The 13,212-nt window shown below is 40.2% G+C and overlaps 1 protein-coding gene across 4 annotated transcripts in view; it reads right to left on the bottom strand.

The window, feature by feature from the left end:
• Positions 1 to 13,212, bottom strand: part of GRM5 (glutamate metabotropic receptor 5) — a 613,582-nt gene that overhangs the window by 96,898 nt on the left and 503,472 nt on the right. For all 4 annotated transcript variants that reach the window (XM_027581095.2, XM_027581096.2, XM_027581094.2 and 1 more), the window contains exon 5: positions 5,187 to 5,433. In XM_027581095.2, the coding sequence (XP_027436896.1) occupies positions 5,187 to 5,433 (247 nt within the window). The remainder of the gene's footprint in view (positions 1 to 5,186; positions 5,434 to 13,212) is intronic.

Genomic DNA, 13,212 nt, shown 5'->3' with positions numbered 1-13,212 from the left:
CATATTGTGAATTTTACAGATAATGAAACCGGAGCTTGGCTAGGTTATTGAGTTGTACCATGTTGCGGAGTATGCAAGTGGCAGAGGAAACTGAAACTCAGCCTTTAGACTTCTAATCCAATGTTCTTCTCCATTAGACTGTTCCATATCTATTTGACAGAGTGAAGAACGAACTTTCACTGTTCCTCGATTGCAGAACTCTGTTTTATGTAGGAGAAACGGTAAAATGTGGAGAGATCCAATTTTTGCAAAATAAATATGAAAACTGCATAGAACAGAAAATGTTATATTTGACAGGGAAGAGATTTCAAGAAAAGTTAAACCTTAATTTTGGTTCAAACCTGTCAACCTGTTTTAACTGTGTTAGAGATAATGAATCCTCCTCATGGAATTAGCTTTTAGAGTTCTGGTAATTATTTCTTATCTACAAGAGAAATACAGAGATGGTATCACTAATTGTTTGGTCAATGAAATGATAACATTGCTGTAAAAATCTTTGGTAGCAGTACATTAGAAAAAGAAATAGGTAAATAATTCTTCATAAAAAAAGATTTCTCCCTTCACTTGTCAATTGGTATGAATTCTTTCAATTTTCAGAGATGGGATATAGGTTTTATTCTCCATCATAAGTGAGAGAAAGTGAGTGTTTGAAAAATACTCTTAGTTAGATTTTAGTTAAGAATTAAAACACATAATGGATTCCTGCAATTGTTTTCCCATTATTCAATTCCCTCTCTTTCTTACTGTCTTGCTCTTTTGCTCTTTCACTGAGTCTCTTGGTTTCTACATCTTTCTGCTCCTGAAACTTCTTTCTCATCACTGTGTGGTATATGTGACCTGTCCTCTGTAATATCTCTCCCTTCTTTCTCCTTTCTCTCTGCCTCCCCTTGTAGCTCTTCCTTAACTGGCCACAGTTCATGGTCAAAATATACTGAAATTTTTTAAAAATGAATTTTATATAGCATTCAACACCAAAATAGAACAGATAAAATGTGTTCTAACCAAAAAGAAAAAAAAGTCCTATTAAAGCATTAAATAGAAACTAGAGGCAGGCAGGGTTCAGTTTAGCAGAATTGAAGAACTTTCTAAGTGGTTAAACTCTCTGAAAATTAGAGCAGCCTTCCTTCCTCAGAAGATAGTGAGGTTTTCTTTACCCAACAGGGATAAAGCAAGATTGTCAGGAAAATGGCAACATCATGAGGGGGGGAAGGGATTGTGCGGAAATTTAGATTTATATAGCTCTTTTATCCTCTCAGTCTAGAATTCTAATGCTTAGGGGTGTGTGTGTGTGTATGTGTGTGTGTGTGTATGTGTGTGTGTGTGTGTGTGTGTGTGTGTTTTAGAGTTTGATTCTTAAATATGTGGTAAATTGTCTGTTGGTCTAGAAAATAGACACTTTAAGCTCCAGTCCACGCAACAAAGCAATTACAATGATCTGTGTCTTTGGGGTTGGATTATCAGAGATTAGAGAGAAACCACAAGGTGGTTTTGACCAAGTCCTTTAATGGTAACTAATAATGAAATCTTTTTCCAGGATATACATAGAACCATTTCACATGTAACATAAAGAAAATGGGGGGAAAAAAAAGAAAAGAAAACTAAGTTACATTCTCCTCATTTGAATTTAATGATTGTGCCTGGGAATTGCGTACTGTCCTTGTTCTACTACTAATTGACTGCATGAGAGTGGGCGCAACTCTTCCTCTCTCTGAGACTCCATTTTTGCCCCAAGGAAAGTTAGGAAATTAAAAACAAATCATCTCTGAAGTCCTTCTGTGGGTAGAGCCACATATTAAGAACCCTTGTGGAAACCAGCTCAGTATCTTCAAATTTCTAGTGTTCTAGCCTTACTTTCTATTTGTCACATCTGTTTACGTCCACCCATTCCTCTTTTCTTGCCTCTTGGATTAATCAATTTTTTAAAAGTATTCTATTGGCTTTTTAGCTATTCCCCTTGCTAAGGGATTAAATATGCATTCTTTCTTTATCTTATTCTATTTAGTGTTAATTATAAGAAACTTGCTGTTGTAGAATTCTAGACCCCCTTTCTTTATGCTGTGTTGCCAAATAGTTTACATCCCCATACTTAATCAATCCCACAATATAATGTTGAAATTCTTGCTTTAAATAGTCAATTGTACTTAGTCCGATGTTCTGATGTTGACTCTCCATGTTTCCCCTGCCCAATTATGGTCGGTCCCAGGCAGTGGCTAGACCTCCTAAACCTTAGTTCTCAATGGACTCTCTCTAAGAGGGTCAGAAAACTTTTGCTCTAAAGGGACAGTCAATATTGTGAAGCTTTGTGAGATGGTCTCGGCTGAAACTACTCAACGCTGCCCATGTAGTGTGAAAGCAGCCAGAGACAGGTTCTAAATAAGTGGGTGTGACTGTGTTCCCATAAAACCTGATTTATGAAAACAGACAGCAGACTCCATTTGGCCTGCAGACCAGTTTGCTGACCTGTGGTCTATACCATTGGTGGTAAACAGTCAAGGTCCATATTTCTTATCTGTAATTCTGAAATCCTTAGAGCTCTAAAAATTATATTTTTATAACTCACTTGGCAGCAAAACATGACCCAATCTGAACTTATCTGGTGAGAGAACTTGACCCGCCCTGTAATGAGGCTCTGTATCGCCTATTTATCACACTTTGTGTGACTACTTGTATGTTTTACTACAGAGATATTAATATGTTGATTAAAGAGTGCTGCTCCACAGCATGCTGGTGGCGTTAGAGGACTGTGTTTCCTTTTCTAAATGGAAAAATTCTCAATTCTGTAACATACCTGGCCCCAAGGGTTTCCTTAAAGAATTGTGGACTGATAGTAGTCTGATTCAATGTGAGGTTTAATAGAGGTGGTAAAAATGAACTCTTTAATGGTCTATGAGTGTGTTTGCCAGAATAGTTGCTACCTGTCCCTATTTCCTCTTGTTTAAGAACTTCCTCCTGTGCCTCTGGCATTTTAGGGGACTCTCTAGTCACCCAAGCTCCTCTGGTTCATTGCCCAGTTTGGAATGTCTTTGACCCAGCAGAACTGTAACTTTTAGTCTACAGAAATAACAATAGAATGCCTACCAATACATTTCTCAAAAAATAGTGGTTTTTTAATTTTGGTCCTGGTTGATTAATTGGCAGGCTGGTTGGATAAAGTTAGGGGTGAAGTCCAGAGATTGAATTAGAATCTTGGTTGTCATTTATTAGATTGTATCTTTGGGGAAGTCACTTAATCTGTGTAAGCCTCAGTTTGTGAGCCTTCAGCTGGAAAAGAAAATGCTAACATTACCTCATAGGATTCAAATGTAGAGGACTTAGCTAAGTGTTTGGCTCAGAGCACATGTTCAATAAATATTAATTTAGTTATTTTATAAATAAAACGATTAATTGGAAAAATAAAAATGCTGCAAACCACCTTCCTGAGTCTGGTTCATGTCCTCAGAGGCCAATTCAGATTATTTATTAATGGGTTACTGTAACACCCAACCTTTGAAATATGTGGAAAGTCTTTGAACAATTGTGAATTCTTGGAAATTGTTTGCAAAATTTTATGTGTATTGTCCTTTAGAGAATATCTATAAATTGCATCTGAGTCTTACAGAGATTCACGTTCTAAAAAAGATTAAGAAACAATGTCCTAAATGCACCCCATTACAGCATATTTGGAGGATTATGAATGAGACAGTGATGTTCTGTCTGATCCATTAAAGTTTCCCATTGGAATAGAGCTGAGACATTTCTTCACTATCTGGTTTTGTGAAACTGGCTTGGGTGCATGACATGAAAACTCTTTGAATATTTGGAGTGTAGTCATCAAAGTTTATGAGCAAGTCCCAAGCTGATGTCAGTGCTATAGGTATGCTCACAAGAATAATAAATCCATGCGCAGATATCAGGGACTAGGTCTAGACTTGAGCCTATAGACTGAGCTCATTGGTTGACCTGCCCTGTGACGCCTTATGACAAATGTGAAATTTTCTGTGGCCCTGATAAAATGCTTGTATTCCCTGTTCCCCATGGGTATACTGAACAGCCAAAAAGAAGAAAACTATATGTGAAAAGTCAGCTTATCTTGGCAAAGAGCCTGCTTGGAGCAATATTCTTCAAGTCTCTAGAAGAGAGAAAATATATATCTTTCCTCTTGGCTGCATGACTTGGAACTAGCTGTCACTTAGCAGTTCAGCTTGTGACATGGTAACAGCTGCCTCAGAGACCAGCTCCAGTTCACCTCAGTAACACGGAGACAAGCTAGAACCAAGGTGGCTGGTACATGGGTGGGCACATTGGGTGTGAGTTATGGACCAAGTCATGAAACCTTCTCTTGGCAGGATCTGCTGCAAACAGAGTGTAAGGACACCCTCTCCAAGCATGAATATCAGGAATAAACTGTTGCTGGAAGAATACTTACGATTTTACAGTGGGAGACCACAGGACCCTGAACGTGCCGATGTAAGGCAGAGTGAAGAGCCAGCTCTGCTACAGCTCAGAATATCTTTTCAGTGACAATATCCCTCATGGATTAAAAGTCTCATGTGTAGAGTCACTTAAGAATTTAGAGTATGAGATAGATGTGAATTCTGGTAAGTTTTAGTTACCTAATGACTTCCCTGGAGGCTGATCCGTAATAATGAGTAAGTTCATATTTCTCAGGCTCCTCTATAAATAATGAAAGGTGGAATTTCAGAGTAAAAGGCAATTTAGTCCTCAAGAAAGGAGAAAGTCCTCCAGCTAAAGGATAATAAAATAAAATGACTTATAATTTACTATAGGTACAGCAAACAACATAACAGCACCTTAGCCCAATTTCTGAATTACCAGAAATGGAATTGTTCCGGTTTCAGAATAGTTCTATGGCCCATGAAGAGATCAGACTACGGAAAACATGTACAGAGAAATCACAGGGCTGGTTTTTGGGTTTCTACCATAATGTGAGGCTCCTGTCTCTAAGGGTGGGTCTCTGAAATGGGATGATCCCAAGAGCCTGTTTTGGAAGTCAGCATCAATATGTGTACCTGGCCACAGAAAATAAGGTTCCCCTTCTCTATCTTTAATCCCTTTGTGATGTCGGAGCTGGCCAAATATGACCAGTAAGCCTAGATAACCACAAAGGAGATAAACAGGCACATCAGGATCAATGGATGACTGTTCAGGTGCTATTGTCTAGAGGAGAAAATATTGTCTAATAGTACCTTCCTGGAGAGTCTCCATTCTCATCAAATAAGATCATATCTCCAGAAACTCCAGTAAAATTGGTTTTCATCAGGGAATCCAAAAGTTTCCGTCCATCGATTGGCTTCATTGCATCACAAAGGCCCGCATAGCCTGGACAGAGGGACATCTGCATGTTGTGGAGTCCATAGGCCATGGAATAGATTGCATTAATCACAAATCCCATTTTGGAATCTTGAACGTGATGTGTTCTCAGAGTCAGAGAACCTGTTGAGAAACAAATTATGGATTAACTATGAGATTTAATTCTACTATAGCTCTCTCCATGGATTCTGAATAATTGGAGAATTCACAGGAGCAATTTATCAGAATTAGAACCAGAGTAAATGCAAAGATACAGGTGCCAGCATAGTATGCCTACTAACTGTCTTCTATTTCCAGGTTTTTCTCCCCTGAAAACCTTGAAGAACGACTTGAATTCCCAACAGTAATAAGGTTCACTTCCTCTATTACCAATCTCTGGAGATGGATGCAGGAGAACACTGTATTTCTGTACCAGAAAATTTATCTTAAGGACAGATTAATCTCCTTAGTACTCAACTATGATAATATAACTCCTTGGAGTAGAAATCCATGACAAATCTCCAGTTTCCAAACTATTTAAGTCCTAGCTTAGCAAACTAGATTTTCTACAATCTTGCCTCAACTTACCTGTTTGGATTTATCTTGCACCACTTCCAACCTCAAAGCATACGCTCTCCATTTGGAAATTCTAAAATATAATCTAATATAATCTAACATTTATGCTCCATTAATTAATTAATTAATTATTGGAGTCTGAGCATACAAAAAGCTGTGTGGTTGATGATCTAGGGACAAAACAAAGGTGAATTGGGCATGGATTCTGCACTTAAGAAGAAACTTGTTCAATAATAGAGGTAAATTATGTAACTATAGTGAAAGTTCAAAGGTGATATATCTGTAACACATGTGGAGGTAAAATCTACGGAGGCCCAAAGAGGGAGAGATCCCTTCCAATGGAGGGCTCTTGGGAAAGTTTCGTTGAAGAACTAACACTTGGTCTGGCTTACTGATTCAGTAAATATGGAATAAGTGCCTGTTACTTCTGACTGCCCAGAACCTGCTGGGAATGAGGGACATAATGTTGAACAAGATAAATCTGATTCTTGTCCTAGAGTCTAGAGGGCACATGAGCATCTAAGCAAGCCATTGCAATGTGGTTTGATAAGTGTGGAGGCAGGACTGAGTTGGGAGGGGCACCAGATCCAGAAGCTCACTGATGCTAACTATTATGGCTGAGTATCAGCTGGATGAAGAGTGGAGGGAAGAGTGTTTGAAGGTTCATAGGTGAGACAGAGCATGCTGTGTTTGGGACACTTTAAGAAGGGTGGCATATCCAGAACATGACATGGGAGATGTGAGAATGGGGAGAGCTAAAGGAGCAGAGGAGGGAAGGACTGCTTAAGCTACATTAAGATTGCTGCAATTTATCATCAGATCATTGGAATCCTTTGCAATGTTTAACTAACAAGGGGCATGATCAGATTTCTATGTCAGGAAGACCAGTCTGGCTACAGGGTGAAGAAAGATTCAAAGGGCTGTGGGAGTGGAGCCAGAGAGACCTATGAAGAGGAGATGCAATGATCTGCATGATAGCTGAAGGTGGCCTTGCCTAGGGGGAGGCCATGGTTATGGGCATTATGGTCTAGGAGGCAGAATCTACTACCAGGCCTGGTGAGCGAAAAATGGGGAGGATTGATACATATAAGGAGAATATGGCAAGAAGGTGAAAGGAACAGCTGAAGTAAAGACAGAATTTGTTATTTGGGGAGAAGTTTTCTGTAAGAGAGATAAAAAGGAATTTTTCAAAGTAGCATGGTTCTTCATGACTTTTCAAACTGAAGAGGCATATTATCCCACTTCTTCATATATCCCCAAATGCTGATACTTTATTACCCTGAGCAGAGAAACAGGGAAAACAGCTTGGCTCATCCTGACATAAGTCTAATGTGGGGAATCCTGTTTCCATCTAAGGACTAGACACTGCACCCAGGCTACTTTCCAACCAATTCTTACAATTTCCTTCTCTACACAGGCTGTCTCAATACTTCCACATTTCCTCTCCTGTCAATGGAAACTCGATACTTCTAGGTACTAAGTCAAATACTTTGGGATCACTTTTCACTCCTCTTTTCTTCATATATTCTCAACTCTTATTTGATATATCTTTAAAATATATCTAGAATTAAACTACTTCACACCCATCTACTTCTACCAGATTAATCATCTCCTGTCTGGATTACAGTGACAGTCTTTTGACTGGTCTCATTTTTACTTTTGCCTATCTTCCCCCACTCCAGCCAATTTTCAACACAATGGCCAGAAAAATTCCCATAAAATTTAAATTTGATCATGACACTCCTCTGATCAAACTTTCCAGTGGCTTCTTTATTACTGAAAGTAAAAGCCACAGTCCTTGCAATGATCTTTGAAGACATACAGGAACTTGACTCATGGCACTCCATCCCTCAACTTCTGACTCCATCTCCTAACACTCTACATTTAAATGATTTCTCTCTAGCCACACTAACCTCCTTCCCAGTCTTCACCTATTCAGGGGTGCCTCTGCCTCTGGGCCCTGTACTTGCTGTTCCTTCTACCCAGAATGTTCTTGTTTCCTCCTCAGTGCAGGTCTTTGCTCAAATATTATCCTCTTTGTGAGACCTTCTGGAGATATCCTGTCTAAATCTTATCTCCAATCCTCCCCCCCCACCCCATACACCCTACCTCCTTTCCTGGCAATATTTTTCTCCTTACCACCATCTAAAATGCCACATGTTTGTCTTTTTATTGTCTGTATCATCTACCCACTAAAATCTAAACTCTGTGAGGCCAGGGATTTTATTTCTAGTTTTGTTCACTACTCAGTGCCTAGACCAGTGTCTAGCACATAGTGGGTGCCCCAAAAATATCTGTTGAATAAAGAACTGTCCCTTCTAACTAGACTATTCCCTTCTATTTTCTTTTCCTTCTTGACCCCACTAATACGAATTCTATCCAGTTTTAAAGGTTCCAAGAACATTTCCTTCATGAGGACCACCATGATTGCAGATACTAAAATTAATGTCACCCTTCGGAACTCCCTGTCACTTTTTCTATATCTCTCTCTCTCAGGCACCCTGCACACCATACTATAGAAATGTGGGCACACTTAGGGGAGGGAGAATTTGAAGCATCCATTCCCCATGTCAGTCCATCTCCTACCTTCCTCTAATGCCTTAAGTGGATGTGTTACTCACACATCACCTCAGCCTCCCAACCCACTATCAGAGGTCAGCAATAGTTGCTTCTATGACTACTAGAGAGGTGGTTGTTTGAGTCTCATTCTCTTCTTTTTTTTTTCTCTTATGAGCAGAGGATGGAAATGCTTTATGTCTTCCTAGCTCTGTGACTTGGGCAAGTTACATAAATTCTCTAAGATTCCGTTTAATCATCTGTTAAATGGTAATAAGTCATAACTACCTCGCACAGCACCTGGCACAAGAGAGATGCTTCATAAATAGTCACTGTACCAACATGTAAACCATAATGATCTTTAGCCACTATGATGAGTGGTCAAGCCTTTGGAGAATGAAAGCAAGCCAAAGGTCTTGCCTGACAGTATGTGCAGTAGAGTTCTCAGGCAGTCATCATTCCGTGTGCCTTTCCTGATTTTTCTTTATGCCTAGTCTGTGATAGACAGCAACTGGCACAAAGGCAACATGTGAGGCTTATTCATTTGTAAATCAAATCACAGTGCTTAGGGCATGGTCACTGCACTGTTTGTTGAATTGAATGGGGGCAAGAATGAAAATTTGCATTTTTGTTTGGCACTTTTCAAAATAATTTTTGCGTATATCAGTGATATGCTGCAATACTGTATTCATACTGCAGAGATAAAGAAACTGAGCTGTAGAGAGGGAGGAGAAAAGATGGCAGAGGAGTAGGGGACTCTATCTCAACTGGTCCCCGGAATTGAGATGGATATCTACCAGACCACTCTGAGCACCCACGAAATCAGCCTGAGATGTAAGAAGATCTGGATCTCTACAAACAGAATATTGCAGACAGTTCGTTTTGAGGTATGAAGCGGGGAGCCGTGATTCGGCAGGCAGATATCAGAGGATAAACGGCAGCGGGAGGGAGCCTGGCTGTGGGGATCCTACACCGCTGGTGAGCGACAGCCTCGCTTGCTGGGGATGGGGCAGACTCCCAGATGGGTAGCAGCAGGGAAAGGACTTTAGGGCAGCCCCTGGGTCGGAAACCCAGAGCAGGGGGGTCGCACCTGCGAACTGGGAACGGCTGGTGGTTTTAGAAGCACAAAGGGCAGAGACGTGCCGCGACCTGGAGGCAGGACTGGGAGCGCTGCGGAGGGGTGCACAACCCAGGCTGCTGCAGTTTATAGCAGCATGGACAGAAACGGAGACAGTGTGGTCTGGAGAGCTCACTGAAGAAGACTGCGGTCTCTCTGCTCTGAGGCAGAGGGCTGGAAACGGTCTCTTCTGCTCTGACTCTCAGAGAGACACAGAAAGCCGCCAGGGAAAGCCACCAGAGAACAAAAGCCCCAAAAACTGATTACCGCTGAGCCCATCCCCTGCCACAGGGGGCAGGGCAACTCTGCCCAAACAGAGTTGCCTGAGTAACAGCGCGGCAGGTCCCTCCCCAGACAGGCTGGGAAAACAAGAGGCCAGCAACACTAAGGTCCCTAGAAAACAGGCGCATCTTGCTTGGGTTCTGCTCAATAATTTGGACTCTAAACATTCCCTCAACCACCCATCAACAGAAAGACTAGGAGGAGGAACCCCCAAAATAGAAAAGACTCATTACAAATGGATGCAGATATAACCAAGATGTTGGAGATGGAATTCAAGCTAGCAATTGTGAAGAAAATAGATAGAATGGAGAAATCAATTAATGGCAACATAGAGTCTCTAAGGGCAGAAATGAAAGCTGAATTGGCAGAACTTAAAAATGCTATCAATGAGATCCAATCCAATCTAGATAATTTAACAGCTAGGGTAAGTGAGACAGAAGAACGAATAAGGTCTTCCAGGTCAGACAATATAATAGATAAAAAGGGAAAAGAGGAGGCCAGGGAAAAACAACTCAGAATCCATGAAAATAGAATCAGAGAACTAAGTGACACCATGAAGCATTCCAATGTCAGAATAATTGGAATCCCAGAGGGAGTGGAGAGAGAGAGAGGACTAGAAGATGTATTTGAGCAAATCATAACTGAGAACTTCCCTAATCTGGGGAATGAAACAAACATTCGCATCCTAGAGGCAGAGAGGACCCCTCCCAAGATGAAGGAAAACAGGCCAACACCCTGGCAGGTAATAGAAAAACTTGCAAATCTTAGAACCAAGGAAACCATCTTAAGGGCAGTTAGGGGGAAGAGATTCCTATGTACAGAGGGAAGAACATCAGGATAATGTCAGACCTATCCACAGAGACCTGGCAAGCCAGAAAGGCCTGGCAAGACATATTCAGGGTACTAAATGAGAAGAACATACAGCCAAGAATACTTTATCCAGCAAGGCTGTCATTTAGAATGGATGGAGAGATGCAGAGCTTCCACGACCAGCAGAAACTGAGAGAATATGTGACCACTAAGCCGGCCCTGCAAGAAATATTAAGGGGGGGTTCTATAAAAGGAAAAAGACCCCAAGAGTGATATACAACAGAAATTTACAGGGACAATCTATAAAAACAATGTCTTCACAGGCAACATGATGACAATTAATTCATATCTTTCAATAATCACTCTCAACGGGAATGGCCTAAATGCTCCCATAAAATGGCACAGGGTTGCAGATTGGATAAAAAGACAGGACCCATCCATATGCTGCCTACAAGAGACTCATTTTGAACCTAAAGATACATCCAGACTGAAAGTGAAGGGATGGAGGTCCATCTTCCATGCCAGAGGACCTCAAAAGAAAGCTGGTGTAGCAATTCTTATATCAGACAAATTAGATTTTAAACTAAAGTCTGTAATTAGAGACACAGAAGGACACTATATCATTCTTAAGGGGTCTATCCAACAAGAAGATCTAACAATTGTACATATCTATGCCCCCAACATGGGAGCAGCCATCTATGTAACCCAACTGTTAACCAAAATAAAGAGTCATATTGATAACAATACGTTAATTGTAGGAGACCTCAATACTCCACTCTCAGCAATGGACAGATCATCTAAGCAGAAAATCAACAAGGAAACAAGAGCTTTGAATGATACACTGGATCAGATGGACCTCATAGATATATACAGAACATTCCACCCTAAAACAACAGAATACTCATTCTTCTCAAGGGCACATGGAACTTTCTCCAGAATAGACCACATACTGGTCACAAATCAGGTCTCAACCCTCAATCAAAAGACTGAGATTATTTCCTGCATATTCTCAGACCACAATGCTTTAAAATTGGAACTCAATCACAAGAAAAAATTTGGAAAAAATTCAAACACTTGGAAGCTAAAGACCACTCTGCTCAAGAATGTTTAGGTCAACCAAGAAATCAAACAAGAACTTAAAAAATTCATGGAAATCAATGATAACAAAAACACATCTGTCCAAATCTATGGGATACTGCAAAGGTGGTCCTAAGGGGGAAATACATAGCCACCCAAGCCTCACTCAAAAAAATAGAAAAATCCTGAATTCACCAACTAACTCTACACCTTAAAGAACTAGAGAAAAAGCAACAAACGATGTCTAAGCCACGCATTAGAAGAGAAATAATTAAAATTAGAGCAGAGATCAATGAATTAGAAACCAGAAATACAGTAGATCAAATCAACGAAACTAGAGGTTGGTTCTTTGAAAGAATTAAGATCGATAAACCACTGGCCAGACTTATCCAAAAGAAAAGAGAAAGGACCCAAATTAATAAAATTATGAATGAAAGGGGAGAGATCACGACTAACACCAAGGAAAAAGAAACAATTATTAGAAATTATTATCAACAACTATATGCCAATAAACTGAGCAATCTGGATGAAATGGAGGCCTTCCTGGAACCCTATAAGCTGCCAAGACTGAAACAGGAAGAAATTGACAACCTGAATAGGTCAATAACCAGTAATGAGATTGAAGCAGTGATCAAAAACCTCCCAAAAAACAAGAATCCAAGGCCTGATGGATTCCCTGGGGAATTCTACCAAACATTCAAAGAAGAAATAATACCTATTCTACTGAAGCTGTTTAAAAAAATAGAAACAGAAAGAAAACTTCCAAACTCATTCTATGAGGCCAACATTACCTTAATCCCCAAACCAGGCAAAGACCCCATCAAAAAGGAGAATTTCAGACCAATATCCCTGATGAATATGGATTCCAAAATCCTAGCTAATAGGTTCCAACAATACATTAAAAGGATCATCCACCACGACCAAGTGGAATTTATCCCCGGGATGCAAGGGTGGTTCAACATTCTCAAAGCAATCGATGTGATAGAACACATTAATAAGAGGAGGGAGAAGAACCAGATGGTCCTCTCAATTGGTGCAGAAAAAGCATTTGACAAAATACAACATCCTTTCCTGATTAAAACTCTTCAGAGTATAGGGATAGAGGGAACATTCCTCAAGTTCATAAAATCCATCTATGAAAAACCCACAGCGAATATCCTCTTCAATGGGGAAAAGATGAGAGCCTTTCCCTTAAGATCAGGACGTGTGTCAAGGATGCCCACTCTCGCCACCATTGTTCAACATAGTACTAGAAGTCCTAGCAAGAGGAATCAGACAACAAAAAGAAATAAAAGGTATTCAAATTGGTAAAGAAGAAGTCAAACTCTCTCTTTTCACAGACAACATGATATTTTATGTGGAAAACCCAAAAGACTCCCCCCCCAAATTACTAGAACTCATACAGCAATTCAGTAATGTGGCAGGATAGTAAATCAATGCACAGAAATCAGTTGCTTTCTTATACACCAACAATGCAACTCTAGAAAGGGAAATTAGAGAAATGA

This window comes from Zalophus californianus, chromosome 11, assembly GCF_009762305.2.
Source record: "Zalophus californianus isolate mZalCal1 chromosome 11, mZalCal1.pri.v2, whole genome shotgun sequence".
Classification (NCBI taxonomy): Eukaryota; Metazoa; Chordata; class Mammalia; order Carnivora; family Otariidae; genus Zalophus; species Zalophus californianus.
The sequence above is the reverse complement of the archived record's forward strand: the minus strand, read 5'-3'. Positions and strand labels throughout refer to the sequence as shown.